This window comes from Otolemur garnettii, unplaced genomic scaffold (assembly GCF_000181295.1).
Source record: "Otolemur garnettii isolate 467f Iridium unplaced genomic scaffold, OtoGar3 scaffold00001, whole genome shotgun sequence".
Lineage (NCBI taxonomy): Eukaryota > Metazoa > Chordata > Mammalia > Primates > Galagidae > Otolemur > Otolemur garnettii.
Genome location: NW_003852396.1, coordinates 55,639,072 through 55,656,933, shown reverse-complemented (window position 1 = coordinate 55,656,933; position 17,862 = coordinate 55,639,072). Strand labels below are relative to the sequence as shown.

Here is a 17,862-nt window from a genome sequence, read left to right as displayed (position 1 = left end):
CTTTCAGACATAGAAGTGGGCCCAAGAGATCTTTTCATGTTAAATAAAAAAAAAAAAAAATTAAGTAAAATAGGAAAGCTCTAGATTAGGCCAGTCACATGTAGCCAGGATTATCCTAGTTTGCATGAGTACAATCCTGGACTAATTAACTGTGGTAAGAATGGAGCACTCCTATGGCTACCTATATCTTACAAACAAATCCCATGAGTCATGATCTAGCTTGATGGAGTAGACAGAAGATGAGAATTCAGTGAAGGAATCAGACTGGTAGAGAGATAAACCTACAAAAGGACCAATTTTGAAGAATGCAATGGAGAAAAAAACTTTATGGAAAGATAGATCAACACTATCAAATGTTGCAGAGAGACCAAGTAGCTCAAGATGGTAATTAGGATGTTGGGTCTGGTAACCAAAAACCATCACAAACTTTCTTTTTTTTGAGACAGATTCTCACTATGTTGCCCTTGGTAGAGTGACGTGGCATCACAGCTCACAGCAACCTCAGACTCTTGGACTTAAACGATTCTCTTGCCTCAGCCTCCCCAGTAACTGGGACTACAGGCACCTGCCACAACGCCTGGCTATTTTTTGGTTGCAGTTGTCATTGCTGTTCAGGGCCAGGCTCAAACCTACCAGCATTGGTATATGTCGCTGGTGCCCTACGCGCTGAGCTATGGGCGCCGAGCACCAACACAGACTTTTAAGAGTACAAATTTTACAGATAATATATTGGACCTGAATAAATAAAAAATAGGTGAATAGCTGAAGGTAGTACAGAGTCCCTTTAAGAAATCAAGTTATGAAAGAAAACAGAAAAATGGGTGGTATTTTAGTAAGAAAAACAGAGTTAGGGAGGGATTTAGTTGTTATTGTTTGCTTTTAGCACAGGGAACTTCTGAACATTTGTAAAATGAGGGGAAAGAAGGGATTACAGATTATAGAGGGTAAGCAAAATTGATTGAACTAAGCACTGGAGAAGAGAGAGCAAAAAAAGGAAGCAAGGATAAGCTTTCTGATGAAACAGAGGCATATATGCACAAAGTAGGGATACAAGAAGAGATTTACAAATGATGAGAAGTGCAAATTACAAGAATCTAGTTCTGATGATAGCTATTTCCTGGGTCTGTAAAAGGAAAGATCAGACGCTCATTCCAAGTATAAATATATGCATTGCTGAACAATGGTGCTACACCCTGAGAAATACATGTCCATGTCATTTTGGAAGCTTGAGGGTGCACTTACACCAACCCTGAATGGTACAGTCTACTACATACCCGGGCTGAATGGGATAGCTTATTGCTCCTAGGTTACAAGCCTGTACAGCATGCTACAGTACTGAGTATTGTGGGCAATTGTTACCACAATGATATTTGTTTATCTAAACAAAGGAAAGGTATGGTGAAAATATGGTAGAAAGTATAAAAAAAAAAATGGTACACGTGTTTGGGGCACTTACCATGAATGGCACTTGGAGGACTAGAAGTTGCTCTGGGTGAGTCAATGAGTAAGTGATGAGTGGATGTGAAGGCCTAAGATGTTACCTTGTAAGACTGAAGGCTTCATAAACACTGTTCCCTTTGGCTACATTACATTTGTAAAAGCTAATTTTCTTTCTTCACTAATAAACTAACCTTAATTTACTGTAACTTTTTACTTTATAAACTTTCATTTTTTTAAAACTTTTGGACTCTTTAATAATAAAACATAGTTTAAAATACATATTGTATAGCTGTACAAAAATTTCTTTATATGAGACCACCACTGAATTGACTGAAATGTTCTTATGTGGCTCATGACTGTAGTTCTCATCTCCATGAGTTCTTTTTCCTTTAAGACCTACAACATATACTTTTTATTAGCCTCTTCCCTTAGCCTCTTCTTACTGGTTTTAGAGTGAAAAAGTAGAAAGTTTTTCATGGTCCTATAAAAATCTTCCATCTAATAACTCACAAATTATTTATTTCCTTTGCCTTCTCAAAATGCATTTTGGAGAATGTCACTATAAAGACCACGTAGGCTGGTCACTTACTGATATGAAGGTGTAGGAAGACAAATACTTTATTCAATTTAAATGAATGTCAGGTAACTTCAGCAGTTGGTATTTTTTATACCATCTTGTGTTCTTATAAATGGAAATGCCACAAGAGCAATGACTGTGTGCTTTTTGCATCCTGTTGAGGTATAGTAAACACTGGGGGAGTTAAATAAATAATAAATGGGAATAAAATCCCCAAATAATAAACTGACTATAATCCAATCAGTTGCTGCTAGTGTTGCAGAGCCTGCACTTAAAACTACTTGTAATAAAACACAAATATCTTTAATCATAGTGTCCAGAAATCTAAGTTACGTTTTGGTAAATCTTTTCCAAAATAAGATGATTCACTAAGTGTTTGCTATGTGCCCAGAATAGTGTTAAATGCTTTAAATGCATGGTCTCAGCCTGTCCGTGTTTCTATGAGACTAGGCAATTTATATGGAAAAAAGGTCAATTTGGCTCACAGTTCAGCAGGTTGACATGAAGCCTGGCACTAGTATCTTCTTCTGGTGAGGGTTTCAGGCTGCTTCCACTCATGGCAGAAGGTAAAGGGGAGCTGGTATGTGGAGATCACATGACAAGAACAAGCAAGAAAGGGGAGGGAGGAGTTCTTTTCAACAACCAGCTTTCACTGGAAGTAACAGAGAGAGAACTCATTTATTACCAAAAGGATGGCACCAAGCCATTCGTGACAGGGTGTGTCACCATAACAAAAACATCTCCCATTATGTTCCACTTCTAACAATGGAGATCAAATTTCAACACAAGATTTGGAGGGGTCAAAGAAATCATATCCAAACTACAGGAATGTTTGGATGACCTCCTTTTCTCCTTGTAGTTTCTAGTTCATTCACATTTATTATCCTCTACTTGATTCACAGAAACCTAATGAGAAAGTACCAATACTATCCTTATTTTTAAATGAAACAGATGAGAATTCATGACATTAAATAGAGTGCCTACATTCATATATTCAGCTAATATTGCAGACTTGGAATTGAAACTTCTGGTTTTCTAAGTCGACAGCCAATAGTGTTATATTGTATAATACTGGAACAGTCTCCTCCTCCATTTAGCACCTGTAAGACTTTAATAGTACTTTTCCTTGTAAAAGAATAAGGATTCATAACATTTGATTATTGAAGAACATAAATCCTTATCTATGTAAGACAAATATCATTGGCTAACAAAAAGAGTTTAATGAAATTAAGCAATTACTCAAGGATCAGATATGGAGCCTGTTCTCTTGTTTGATTTCAGCTTTGTATTCTAGTATTTGGGTAATGCTGTGTTTAATATGGCAATTGCTAATGGTAGAAAACTTGTTCAGTATCTAAGCTAAAGAATTACTTAAGGAGATATAATGCTACCAAAGAGATATATTCTACTTTGTAGATCAGAGCATTAAATTCTATTCCTTTGCTTTGTTGCTTATTAATCTGGGTAGACTATGGGAGAAGAAAGTAATGTATATTTAAAAAGTATGTAAAGAATTTTATATTAATAATATACATTATAAACAATGACCATTGTATCTTGCATCATAAATTCTCATGAATGGCTTTGAAAATCTACACTGTTTAATGAGACTTTTAAGAAATAATTTGCACTTACACTTTCTCTTAGCATTTCTGCAGATCATTCTGTGTTATCAAACATTAGTTGGAAATAGTATCTATAAACAGATGAAATTTGAGGAATTACTATAAACATTGTTATGCTTATAATACAACCCACCTTCTTTAGAACATGTCATCGATTTTTACAAACCATGTTTCATTCAACATTAAATATATGGCATTGTGGTTCTAAGAAAAATTTATCTCTAATCAGGATTTCGGTCATTATATACATTTTTATCAAATACCTCATAAAATTACTTTTATGCTTTAACAATTTCTGCTATGGAATGCTGCTTATACAAAATGCATCTACTAGAACATTGCAGCAATTATGAACACTGAATAGAAAAACAGCTGTACTAAAATAAACATTCCAGAAATTTAACTAGAAGCAATTCTTCATCGATTTTTATCAATTATAAAGATTTTAACTTGTAGGGCTTAGTTTGCCATTGTACATGCCATTATTATCTAATATATTTTCCCGTATTTAAGATGAAATATAAATTAATGTCACCTCAGTTAGCATAAGAAATTCACATATCAATGTGAACAGAGAAGGGAAAGGGGAAGTAAGATAAAAGGAGGAGATTTTTTAAATTTCTTCCTAGTTAGCCTCAAATATATGCTTATTGAATTAATACATATATATATTTCTTTTTTTTAACCATTATGTCCTATTCAGAATTGTCTCATAGTTTTTGGATGAGAAATTTCAAATTAAAATGAGTTTTTAAAAATATGCAGTACAGATTCATTATTTATGCTTCTTCTTTAAAACAAAAATTAGGTTTAAAAACCTCTTATGGCCGGTGCAGTGGCTCTTGTTTGTAATCCTAGTACTTTAGGAGGACCAGGCGGAAGGGTTATTTGAGGTCAGGCATTTGAGACCAGCCTGGGAAACAGTAAGATTCCATCTCTACAAAAAATAAAAATATTAGCCAGGTGTAGCGGTGACTGTGGGAGGGTAAGGCAGGAGGACAGGTAGTGTAGACCATGCATATTGCACTTTGTTTCTCTAATGAAATGTTCAGTACTTGCTGAATAACTGAATAATTAGAAGGACATATTTATATACATAAAGTTTCCATGTGAATTATAAATCAATTTCTTGAATTTGTTCAAGAATTCTCTACCAAGTATATTTTTCCCGAATAAACATTTTTTACTATTATCACAGTATCTATACCTATATAAAAACATTAAGGAAGCACTTATTTTACTACATTAAATAGTTTTCTATTTCAAATTGACATGGCTGAATTATTTTGGATAGCTCAATTAAAAAATCCAAGCTTCTCGTCAGAGATTCTGGGCTAATGAGGGATCAGGGAGAGAGGCGGAGGGAGGAGGGTGGGGGAGGTCATGGTGTATGGCACACCTCTCAGAGGCTGAGACACAATTCCAAGAGGGACTTTACCTAACAACTGCAATCAGTGTAACCTAATTCTTTGTACCCTTAGTGATTCCAAACAATAAAAAAAAAGTACAACTGACATTAAATATAAGTTTTGTAAAACAATGCTCCATGAGAATTCTACAGCTTTATTTTATAATACATGAAAAAATGGCCCATATCACATTGAAAAACACCTTTAAAATGATGTATAATTTCCATAATGAAATTTATCAATATGATGTATTTTAAGACAAATATTTAAAAATTTAAAATCTGTGTAAAGTCTAGATTTGAAAAAGCCATAGTAATTAATTATTCACAAGTAGGGAAATTAAAATTCATTCTATGATCATTATTAATTATTTGATCCAAAGGAAGTCTGTTGCAAATTTGAATATCTAAATTCAGAAATTGGGGCATGCAAATATAACTATAATATCTTTCTCCTTACAGACTGAGTTTATATATTTAGATAAATACAACATAGTATTCTTTTTTTATTTTTTAATTTCTTGGCCAGAGAAAGGACTGCATTTCAAAAGTTAAATATAAAGGCCAGGAATAGTGGCTCAAATTTGTAATCCTAGCACTCTGGGAGGTCGAGGTGGGAGGATTGCTTGAGGTCAGGCGTTCAAGACTGGCCTGAACAAAAGTAAGACCCCATCTCTACTAAAAATAGAAAAAATTAGCAAATTAACCAAGCGTGGTGGCACATTCGCTGAGTATGGTGGTGCCCTATAGTCCCAACTATTTGAGAAACTGAGGCAGGAGGAATGCTTAAGCTCAGGTATTTGAAGTTGCAGTGAGCTAGGATGACACCACTGCACTCTAGCCAGCACAACAGAATAAGAATCAGTCTCAATAAAAAAAAAGTTAAATATAACGCAAAGATAAACACATTTTGCAGCTGCTTCCTGAGTTGAACTTACTGTGTAATGGTAATATTTCCTAATTTATTTTTGAGGAAAAAAAAATGCCATCAATTTAGACTGTCCCACACTTAAAACAATTACTAAGCCATTCAGAACATCACAAGGAAAAAAAATTCGAGAAACTGTGAAGAAAAACTTAAAGAGTAAGATGGGGTAACTGTGTCATAATTTGATAGCTGCTCTAAGCTTGGCTGAGCGCCCTCTGGGGTTATCCTGTACGTCCTTATTTTCTGGGGTAAGTACCTTTTTGTGTATCAATTCCCACATTAAAGGAGCTTTATTTATAGAGACTCCTTCCTTGTTTTCATGACCTAAACACGATTTTGATTTTCTTATTACCTTCTGTCTAACACTTAGGTTAAACCTTTCCGCCAGGCTTATTCCAAGCAAGAACCGTTTAACGATGCGATCCTCTAGTGAATGGAAGGAGAGGGCAACGAGACGACCACCAGGTCTCAGAAACTTCTGAGCAGTCTTCAGTCCTGTGTTGAGTTCATTGAGCTCATTATTCACAAATATGCGAAGGGCTTGGAAAGTCTTGGTAGCAATATGGGCAGGTCGCTGTAGCAGGTCTTTTCGTGCATAAATAGCAGAGGGAGGAAAGGCACCTAGGAACAGATGTTATAAAGACAGAAAAAGGACAAGTAATATTAATATGTTCCACTGTAAATCTAATGAGTTATGTTATGTGTGTGCATATGTAAGGAACTAAATAGTCTCAGAAAATTGTGGCATTTCATTCATACTTCCTCTTTTATTTCCAAGCATTTTTCCCAAGTTTAAAACTATGTGTTAAAAATAGCTTTCATAACTCATAAGGATAATTAGAGTTGAACAAGCAGCAAAGGAAGAAAAAGGGCAGACAAATATTTGAAGAAATAATAAAAAAATTTCAACTTTGTTGAAAAAAATTGACTCACAGCTACAAGAAGCTCAATGAACCACAAATAGAATAAATAATGAAGGCTACACATAGGCATATCATAATCAAACTACTACTGCCAAAGCTAACAAGATAAATCACAACAACAGCAAAAAGCCCCTACATTACGTAAGTACAGAACAAAAATGTCATTACTAGCTTATTTTCACTAGCACAATAGAGGCCATAAGATACTGAAATAAAATTCACAGTGTTGAGAGCAAAAATCTATTTTCCATTAAAATAATTATTTAAAATTAAAGGTTCAAAGACATTTTCAAGTAAACAAAAGTGAGAAAAACCACTGCCACTATGTCTACATTTAAGGAATGCTAAAGGAAATATTTCATGACACCAGGTGATAACTTGGATGTACAGAAAAAATAAAGAGGTAAGGACGTATATTAAAAACTCACAGCTAATATATTACTCAATGGTGAAAGACTGAAAGATTTCCCTCTATGCTTAAGAGTAAGACAATGCTTCCACTTCTATTCAACATAAAACTAGCATAATTCACAATTGTGAAGAAGGGGAATCAACTCAAGTGCCCATCAATGCGTGAGTGGATTAATAAAATGTGGTACATGTACATCATGGAGTACTACTTGGCCATTAAACAATTGGTGAACTAATACCTTTTCTAACAGTCTCAGTGGAACTGGAGACCATTCTAACTGAAGTAGCACACGGATGGAAAAACAAACACTACATGTACTCACTATTAAATTGGAACTAATTGATCAATACCCATGTGCATATGTGGTAGTAAAAATCAAGGGAAAGCAAGCAGGTGGGAGGGGACAGGAATGAAGGAAAAATTCACAATGGGTACAATATACACAATCTGGGTGCTGGGCACACTTACAACTTTGACTCAAACTGTACAAAAGCAACTCATGTAACCATGAATTAAAAAAAAAAAAAAAACAGGCAAAATTAGCCCAAGGAAATAGAATAAAGAAAACAATAAAGAACCAAAATCAGTAAAATAGAAAACAGAACAGAAAACAGTAAAATAGCACGAGTTTACAGTAAGTAAGATGATCAAGCGGTATCCAAAAAAAGAAGGAAGAAGTTCTAGTTAGAGCAAGCAGACAAGAAAAAGCAAAGGAAGACCATCAAATTAGAAAGAAAATAGTAAAATTTTGTTAGGAGATGACAGGATTTTATGTGCAGAAAATCCTAAATTATACACACATATGCAAACTATTAGAAATAATAAATTAATTCAGCAAAGCAACAAGATAGAAAATTAACACACAAAAATCAGTTGTTTCTATATACAAGAAATGATCATGAACATTAAGAAAACAATTCCATTCACAATAGCATGAACTAATCAGGAATAAGTTAGCAAAAGAAGTACAAAACCTTTGCTTTGAAAGTTAAAAACACTTTGGGAAGAATTAAAAAGACCTATTTAAATAGCAAAACATTCCATGTTCTAGGATAGGGAGATTTAACATGATTGACATGGCAATATTACCCAAACTGATCTAAGATTCCACATAATTTCCTATCAGAATTCTAGCTGACTGTTCTTGGTACAAACTGAGAGTTGCCTCTAAAATTCATATAGAATTGCAAGGGAACCAGAATAGCCCAAATAATCTGGGGGGGGAGGGAAAAAAGTAGGACTCACACTTAAGAATTTCAAAACTTGCTACAAAGCAATGGTAATCAAGACAGTGTAGTACTGGGATAAAAATAGCCTTAGGGATCAGTGGAATGTAATATAATTTAGAATGAAGAAATAAATCCATACATATATGGTCACATGATTTTTGACAAGGGTGCCAAAACCATTTAACTACGGAAAGTCTTTTGAACAAATGTTGCTGGGAAAACTGAGGAGCAACATGCAAAAGAAAGGAGTTGGACTCTTATCTCACCATCATCTACAAAGATTAACTCACATGAATCAAAGACCTAACATAAGAGCACAAACTATAAAACTTGTTAAAAAAAAAAATATGTATGGGCTTGGTGGCCATAGCACAGTGATTATAGCTCCAGCCACATACACTGAGTCTGGCAGGTTCAAACCTGGCCCAGGCCAGCTAAAACAAAGACTACTGGAACAAAAAATAGCTGGCATTATGTAGTCCCACCTACTTGGGAGGCTGAGTCAGGAGAACTGCCTAAGCCCAAGAGTTTGAGGTTGCTGTGAGACTCTACAGAGCTCTACCCAGGGCAACATAGTGAGACTCTATCAAAAAAAAAAGAAAGAAAGAAAAAAAAGGTATAAATCTTCATGACTTTGAACATGCCAAAATTTCTTATGTATGACACCAAAGCTGTGATCAAAAGAAAAAATTAGGTAAGATTTCATCAAAATTAAAGCCTTTGGGGTGGTCTCTGGCTCAAAGGAGTAGGACATTGGTCCCATATACCGGAGGAGGCAGTTCAAACCTGGCCCTGACCAAAAGCTTCGGAAAAAAAAAAAAATTAAAGCTTTTGCCTTGGCTGATCCAAGGGCAGTGGTTTTTACAACTAATTGATAACAATCAGTTACAAATTCCATTGTTCCTTGTCCACTCCCACTGCTTCACTTGACTAGCCTCAAAAAACAACAACAAAAAATAAAAATAAAACAAAAAAGACCTTTGTCTTTCGAAGGGCACCTTTTCAAGAAATGAAAGGGCAACTCAAAGAACGATAAAAACATTAGCAAATCATATATCTAAGGAGGGATTTGTGTATAGAATATATAAAAAATAATCTGTCACAATATTAGTTAAAAAAAGAAATACAATAAACTACAGCATGACGTGTATACTATTTACATATTTTAAAATATGCACATCAAAACAGATATTCCCCATCTAGTTCATAATTAACAAAAATATGATTTTTACATAGATCAATATATATTTTCTTAAACTTATAATTACTAGCATATAAACATGAATTAAAGCATAATATTCAATGGATTTATTCAGACATTTTCTTTGATTTAGGAACTTATTCCTGCAGAATGTTTTCAGTACAAATTTCCTATGAATGAAGATCTGAAAATATGACTATAATCTGGACATTTGAGTCTCCTTAGTATTACAGAAAAGTAAATTACATAAGGCTGGCACCTTAATTCACATTTCAGTAATCTTTATAACCAATAATAAAGTACAGACATGCCCAATTAATTTTCTTTGTACGCTAGACCAGAGAAGAGTCTGGAGCTACATTATACATGTACCAGAGAGGTGAGAATCTGGCTATGTAAAATTAACCAAATCAGTACAACTAACTCAATCAAAAATAAGATGTCAGTGTCAAAACTGAACAGGGAATTTAGCTTCTTTCTATTTGCTACTGAGTTCCTCCATTTTCCGGGAAAACAGAGTGGGCTATTGGAAATGTGTTTCAGAGTATTCTAAGGATCTGAACAAACATGCAATTATTCATACTTTGGAGCTTGGATTTAGAGGGAGCTTCAGAAAGGTTGTTGGATTCTTAATCCTATATGATTCAAACTTTACATAAATCAAAACTAATTTTCTCAAGGGAGAAATGTGATATAAAATACATATAATATACATTTATTTTCATGAAAAATGGGAAATAAACATTGGTGTAGCACAAGTACTATAAGATGCTTTAGCTTTATTAGCTTAAAATTTTTTTTCTTTCTTTTTTTTTTTTTTGAGACAGAGTCTTACTATGTTGCCCTCAGTAGAGTGCTGTGAAATCACAGCTCACAGCAACCTCAAACTCTTGGGCTTAAGCGATTCTCTTGCCTCAGCCTCCCAAGTTTCTGGAACTACAGGCGCCCACTACAACGCCTGGATATTTTTTTGTTGCAGTTGTCGTTGCTGTATGGCAGGCCAGGGCCAGGTTCGAACCCACCAGCCCGGGTGCATGTGGCTGGCGCCCTAGAAACAATTCTTAACATTATCTCTGATATTCTGCATTAATTAAAAGTATGGCTCAACATGGTAACTGCTCAGCTTGTTAACATTTCATTATAGAACTTCTAAATTCATGAATAGAAAGACCTTAACAAATATTTGCATGATATTATCATTGAATACACTTTTAAAAATTAATGAAAGTAGGTAAGTTTCATAACAAAATAACCAAAAAAATAATGTCTGAAATTGTCACAGAAGTTCTAATATAAACAACAGCCTTGGTTCACTTAACATGAACAAGTATGCCAGCCATTTCTGTTTACAAGCTAAAATGGCACCTTCTTATGACAGCAGTATAGACATAATTCATAATTTATTTGATCAGCTAGCTGTGAAATCATGAGATTCCTAATTATTTTAATTTGAGAAAATTTGTTATTTCAAAGTATTTACACAAACTGTGATTTTATTAACATTTCCCATAACACAATTTCGAGTTTAAATAAATAAAGCATACTCACATTAAGTCTGTGCATAATATATGTGGGTCATTAAGAAAAGTTTTGAGATACACAAAAATCAAGAAACATAAAATCCACGTGGCCAGAAACAAATGAAGTCCTCCCAGCAATACGAATAAGCCAAACAAGTTGAAACTTGCATGGGTAAATCAGAAAGGATACTATTGAGGGACTTTACCTAACAAAAAAAAAAAAAAAAGGAAAGATGCTGTAGAATGTATTTCTTGGAAGTGAAATTAATGAACCACAACACATTCTGTCTCAAAACTTTCGTAGTGACCCCATGTATATGAATTTGCAGCTGACAAATTAATATCACTACAATTATTATTATTACTATTTTTATTTTGAGGCAGAGTCTCACTCTGTCAGCATGGGTAGAGTGCCATGGCATCATAGCTCATAGTAACCTGAAACTCTGGGTTTTGAATGATCCTCCTACCTCAGCCTCCCAAGTAGCTGGGAATACAGGTAGCCACCACAACGCCTGGATAGTTTTTCTATTTTTCAGTAGAGACAGGTCTTATTCTTGCTCAGGCTGGTCTCTAACTCCTGAACTCAGGTGATCCACCTGCCATGGGTTCTCTGAGTACTAGGATTATAGGTGTAAGCCACTGCACCCAGCCAAAACCTCTGCAATTAGACAAGATTTCTTTATAATGTCTAATTAGACTTGGCCAATGTCATAAAGTCATAGAGAATGGACATAAAAGCTTGTAATTATAGCTGAACCTCTGTAAGTTGAACATCCAAAGGACTGTAACAAGCTGATCAAGATATGGAGGTGGGCTGGGTGCAGTGGCTCACGCTTGTAATGCTAGTACTCTGGGGGGCTGACTCAGGTGGATAGCTTGAGCTCACAGGTTTAAGACCAGCCTGAGCAAAAAGTGAGACCCTGTCTCTACTAAAAATGGAAAAACTGAGGCAAGAGGATCTCTTAAGTTCAAGGTGGAGTTTGCTGTGACTATGACACCACAGCATTCTCCCCAGAGAAACAGTTTGAAACTCTGTCTCAGAAAAAAAAAAAAAAAAAAAAAAAAAGATATGTAGGTGGTCAATCCAAGGAACAAAGCCCACTGTACTGATATATACATGCACTTTACATTCTTGTACAGCTTTTATTAGACAATATCATACAAAATAATTGTCAAAATACCATAAAATCACAAAAACAGTACCATACAAAACCCATAAATTTACTGTTTTCTCATGGTTTAATCATCTTTCTCAAGAAAGAGTCAATCTTGGTTTGTTTCTTATTCTTATTACAAATATAAGTAGAGAAAGCACTCTCAACGCTGGCTATAGTACTCAGCGTACTTGGGCACTTTTCCATAGCAAATGACATCAGCTGCATTATCAGATGCCTGATATCCTCTTCTTTTGACGTGTCTACAATTTCTGTATCATCCTCAGTTGCTTCTTCCAGTTCATGAGCTGCTTCATGTACTTTTATGCTGGTCAATATTGCTTGGGAAATTGCTTTTAGGTCAGGTTCATTACAGGTTGCCACCTCATCATCCACTGCCAACAAAACCTTCAAAATCTACTCCTTCGAATTCAGCTATGGGAAATGGACTGTCTGTTGGGGCCAAAACATCATGCTAACTTTCTTGAAAAACTTCTGTACTGTTTCTGGCTGAACTTTAATCCAAGCAGAACTGATCCAGAGGACAGCATCCAGATTGTTAAGTTGCTTCCATAGTTGGAACACAGGTTTGTGTTTTATTAATGACTCACTGCAAGAGCTGAGCTCAGTAGTACATTTTAAATGTTTTGATGATACCTTCATCAAGAGTTGGGATTTTTGAGGTCATGTTAAGAGACAAGAATTACAGTGCCACATCTGTGAGATGATTCACTTACAGGTAGCAAAGATAGTTGTTTACCATCAGTAAAATAAACAATTTCTTCTTTTTCATTTCTTTGTCAATATCCTTTACTCACTCTTCAAATAGGGCACCAGTCATCCATGTGCACTGTTTGATATCCAAGTGATGGGAAGGTCTCTGGGCTTCAGGTTCTTGAATGTGTGTGGCTTTGTTGATTTGCCAATCACCAAAGTCATTAGTTTCTCTTTGATTGAGCTAGCACAAAGCAGACTGTGAAATGTTTTTTGGGAAGTTTTCTGCTCTTACATTTGTCACCCTTCATGGCAAGGCTCCTGTCAGGCATTGCCTTGAAAAAAGTCTGTACTTTCAGTATTAAAGATGTCATCATCTCTAAAGCCTCCGGTGAAGTCCAGAATTTCTGATAAACTCTTCCACAACTTCTACTGGAATTTCACTAGATTTGCCACATAAGATTTTCTGAGACATCTTGTGTTGCAGTTTACATTTCTTCAGTCAACCACTTGATGCTTGGAAATCTGCTGCCCTAAATTCTTGTGTGAATTTTTTAGCAACTTCTTGGATCACTGGCCTGGAGATTTAGACATTAACTGCCCTCATCTGTTTGAACTAGCTTAATGTAGCTTCACTGACTTTATTGAAGGAAGTTTTTCTCCATTTCCACTGTACATCTCCACTTTCCTTACCATATTTCCCCAAGTACTCATGTTGTTACTGAAAGTTCAGCACTTGTACCCTGAAGCCACATCAGAAAAACAGGGACAAGAGGTTTGAAGAGAAGTTTATTAATCTAGTGGTAAGTGATGAGGCTGGCAAACTCCTATTTCAAAAATAGCAGCATCCCCCTTCTGAACAGGAGCACCAAGCCTTTAAAGGGTCTAATAAATCCCGTAATCCCCTTTGGGCTAAGACAATTTTTCATCTCTGCCTGGATTAATCCCATCTTTGACTAATAAAATCCCATGGTCTCCACCCAGATAATTCCCTTGAGCTACCTCCTACCACACAAAGAAAAGACCTTCCCCTACTCATCCTGACCACTGGCCTGAGGCAGGGAAGTAGTTCTGAAGAGACAGAAAACATTTTTAGGGCTCCCCCTTTTTTCTTCCTTCTTATTTTTATTTTATTATTTTTTTAAAAGACTAGGTCTTGCTCTTGTTTCAACTAGTTTGGAACTCCTGAGCTCAGGCGATTCACCGGCCTCAGCCTCCCAAAGTGCTACGATTACAGGTGTAAGCCACCACACCCAACTACCTCCCTTCTCCACCCTCCTCCCCCCAGCCCATTCTCTGTTAACCCATGTTTACATTTTTGGATGCTGCTAACTGTGGTATCCCTAATACCAAAATTTCCCCTACCTTTCTTTGGCTACTGCTTTCCAGAAGATGTAAGAGATCAATTTTTTCCTTCAAAGTCAGCTATTTGAGTTTTTTTTGGCCATCATGACTCAATTAACTGTACAGTAATTATAGCATGTACCTATAATTCAGTCCAGTCCTTCATGCTGCAAAAATTCTTCCTCAACACGTGATAAACAAGAAAACATTAGGCCTAATCCAACATGTGGTAATAATAAAATATGGAAAAAAGGATTTATACTAAAAAAATAATAGAACTAAGGGGCAAAGCCCACACTTTCTACCCCTTGGTATAGAGTGGAGTCAATTGGTCAAGTTATAGATGATATATTGCTAAGTGGTCAAGATACAATTCTTAGAGGAGGTCAATATATAGAGGTCAGACTTCCACTGCATACATGTGATGCATGCCCAATGTAGGGAGGTGGTCAACTATGGAGGTTTTACTGTATATTTAGGAATAGAATCTTAATAAAATAACTTTAATCCATGAAGCTTTTCTTCTGGGGCTTTCTTAAGGTCGCTTAGGGAATTCTGTTAGCCTGGATTAAGGCTAACAAATTTTCCAGAAAGAATTTCTAGATGTTGTCCTTTCAACCTCCTTAAGTCCCATCTTTAGGGACCAGGAGATGACAGGGTTCTGAAATAAGCAATGTGTTTTGTAGAGCTTTCTGGTGCTGCTCTGAAGATCAAAGGCATGTATCATCCCTTATTTTAGATGAGTTAAATTTCCAGGGTTACCATTCTTTTATACTGGTACTTCATGTCTATAATTATAGGAAGAAAAGTTGACAATTCAAATTGTATAAAATGAAGTAAAAAAGAAACAAAAGAAAACAGCATACAGTTGTGGAAATTAAAGTAGTAAAAACAAAATTTCACTGGCAAACTTGGCAATCTGGCAATGGTACACACAGATAGGAAGACAAGAAAAAAAAAACCAATCTGGCCACAAAGGAATAAGCAGGGATCTTTGAATTGTCAAACTTAAACACTGTCAGTGGGCAGGGTGTGGTGTGATCCCAGTATTTCAGGAAGCCAAGGCAGGAGGGTCTCTTGAGGTCAGGAATCTGAGATCAGCCTAAGCAAAACAGTGAAGTTTGTATCTAAAAAAAAAAAAAAGAAAAAAAAAATAGCTAGGCATGGTGGCATGTGCCTGCAGTCCTAGCTACTCAGGAGGCTCTGAGGTAGAAGGATCACCTGAGCCTGGGGCTTGGAAGTGAAGCATGATGATGCCACTGCACTCCAGCCTGAGTTGCACAGTACGATCCTCTCTTTAAAAAACAAACAAACAAACAAAACAATCAGTAAAAGTCCTGTGCCTCTGAGGAAGCAAACATGGGTTTCCTCATGACAGGCACTTGTCAGAAAGCAAGCCTTGGGGTTCTCTTAGGTATGCACAGACTAGGTAAAAACATTGCCTCACGTCATCAAGAAAAGATGATTCAAAAACCGTAGCAGATTCAATGCCTAACGATATGCTGGATGCTGAATTAGGCCCTAGGGAGAAAAATATTAATAACACACAGTCCCTGCCCTTGAGGATCTCACTGTTTTGCAATCCTATTTCACCTCTTTCTCATCTTCCATATCCTGTTATCAGAAATAGAAACTCATCCCTCTGCTTTTCCATTTCCTGAGTTTAATCATAGAATCTAGTATGGCTAATTCATCTGATTAAGGAATAGAGTAGGTAAGATGGAAATATGGTCTCAATCACAACTTGGGTCATTTGGTTTGGTGATGAGAGAAAAATCACTTTTTTGTCATAGTTCATCAGTGGACTTAGTTAACACAGGACCAATGTACATCACTTCTAAGTGGTGAGAAGTGTGCTTCCCCCTCGTACAGGACTTACCCCACACTATTATAATTACTAGTTTAATTGTCTGTCTCACCTCACTTGACTGATCTCCTAGTGAACAGGAACTATCTCATGTTCACTCTTACATTCCGAGTACTTGATAGAGAACCATATGATTTTTAACTCTGACTACACATCATTCTCCTGCAGTATTTTTGAAAAAAATGCTTGGCCCCACTCCAGCCCTAGTGATTCAGAGTTTCGGGGGTTTAATTACTCAGAAATCATAACTTTTAAAAAGCTTCACAGAGAATTTTGACATGTAGCCAAGATTAAGAATTCAGAAAACACTCAATAAATATTTGTTGAAAAGATGATAAATAGATAATAAATAAAAAATAAATGAATTACTGAATAAAATACCAGGACTGATAGTACAGTTTCATCCACATCATCAGGTGAATATATAAAGAACATAATACTCAAGCATATCAGTGAATGACTAAATGAAGGGCATCATATTTTAGTCACAGAAAACAATATGAACAGAATTTTGAAATGATGTCACGATAGTATTCCATGTAACTTTTGCTGAATGTGTTTGTGAGCACCAAATTATGATTTTAATGGGGCCAATGAACTCTCAAATTTGCCAGTAATTTCACTGTCTCAATACAACTGATCACATGTATTTAATTATGCCTGATAATCACTGAGAATGCCCTTAGTTAATTAATCTTTTACACATGCAGTAGAGCACCTGCAAATAATTTTAACCTCAGGAAATGCAAGCTTGGAACCCTTTATTATCTGAAACACAGCAAATTTCCAAGGTGAACTTTTTTTCACATATTACTTTTGCAGAATAAAATGAGATATGAGAATGTAATAGCAAAATTGGGAAATTTATTTTTTAAAGAATCATTAACATCTCCAGTGATTTAAGTTTAAATTCCTCCCTAAAGATTAATGCTTAATATTAAGATTTCATGTAAGCTTCATTTCACTTAACAATTATGAGATCCTAAACCACAAATTTTCTTTCTTTTTTTTTGAGACAGAGTCTCACTATGTCACCCTCAGAAGAGTACTGTGGAGTCACATCTCACGGCAACCTCAAACTCTTGGGCTTAAGTGATTCTCTTGCCTCAGCCTCCCAAATAGCTGGGACTAAAGGCACCCACCACAATGCCCAGTTATATTTTGGTTGCAGTTGTCATTGTTGTTTAGCTGGCCCAGGCTGGGTTTGGACCCACCAGCCTTGGTATATGTGGCCACAGCCCTAGCCACTGAGCTACGGGCGTGGAACCAAAGTAGAATTGATTTTTGTTGTTGTTGTTGTTTGTTTGTTTTTTCTTTTGCCTTGTTTTAGCAGGCCCAGGCCAGATTCAAACCTGACACTCTTGGTGCACGGGGCCAGTACTCTAACCACTGAGCTATGGGCACCCAGACAATACCCGGCTATTTTTAAATATGTTGTCTCACTCTTGCTTAGGCTGGTCTTGAACTTGTGAGCTTAAGCAATCCCAGAGTGCTAGGATTACAGGTGTGAGCCACGG

General features: G+C 36.0%; 1 protein-coding gene across 1 annotated transcript in view; it reads right to left on the bottom strand.

Annotated features, from left to right (window-relative positions):
* Positions 1–5,897: 5,897 nt before the first annotated feature.
* The window catches only part of METTL15 (methyltransferase like 15), a 198,380-nt gene continuing 186,415 nt past the window's right edge, over positions 5,898–17,862 (bottom strand). The window contains exon 7 of the mRNA XM_003781201.2: positions 5,898–6,599. Within this exon, the coding sequence (XP_003781249.1) occupies positions 6,154–6,599 (446 nt within the window). The 3' untranslated portion in view covers positions 5,898–6,153. The remainder of the gene's footprint in view (positions 6,600–17,862) is intronic.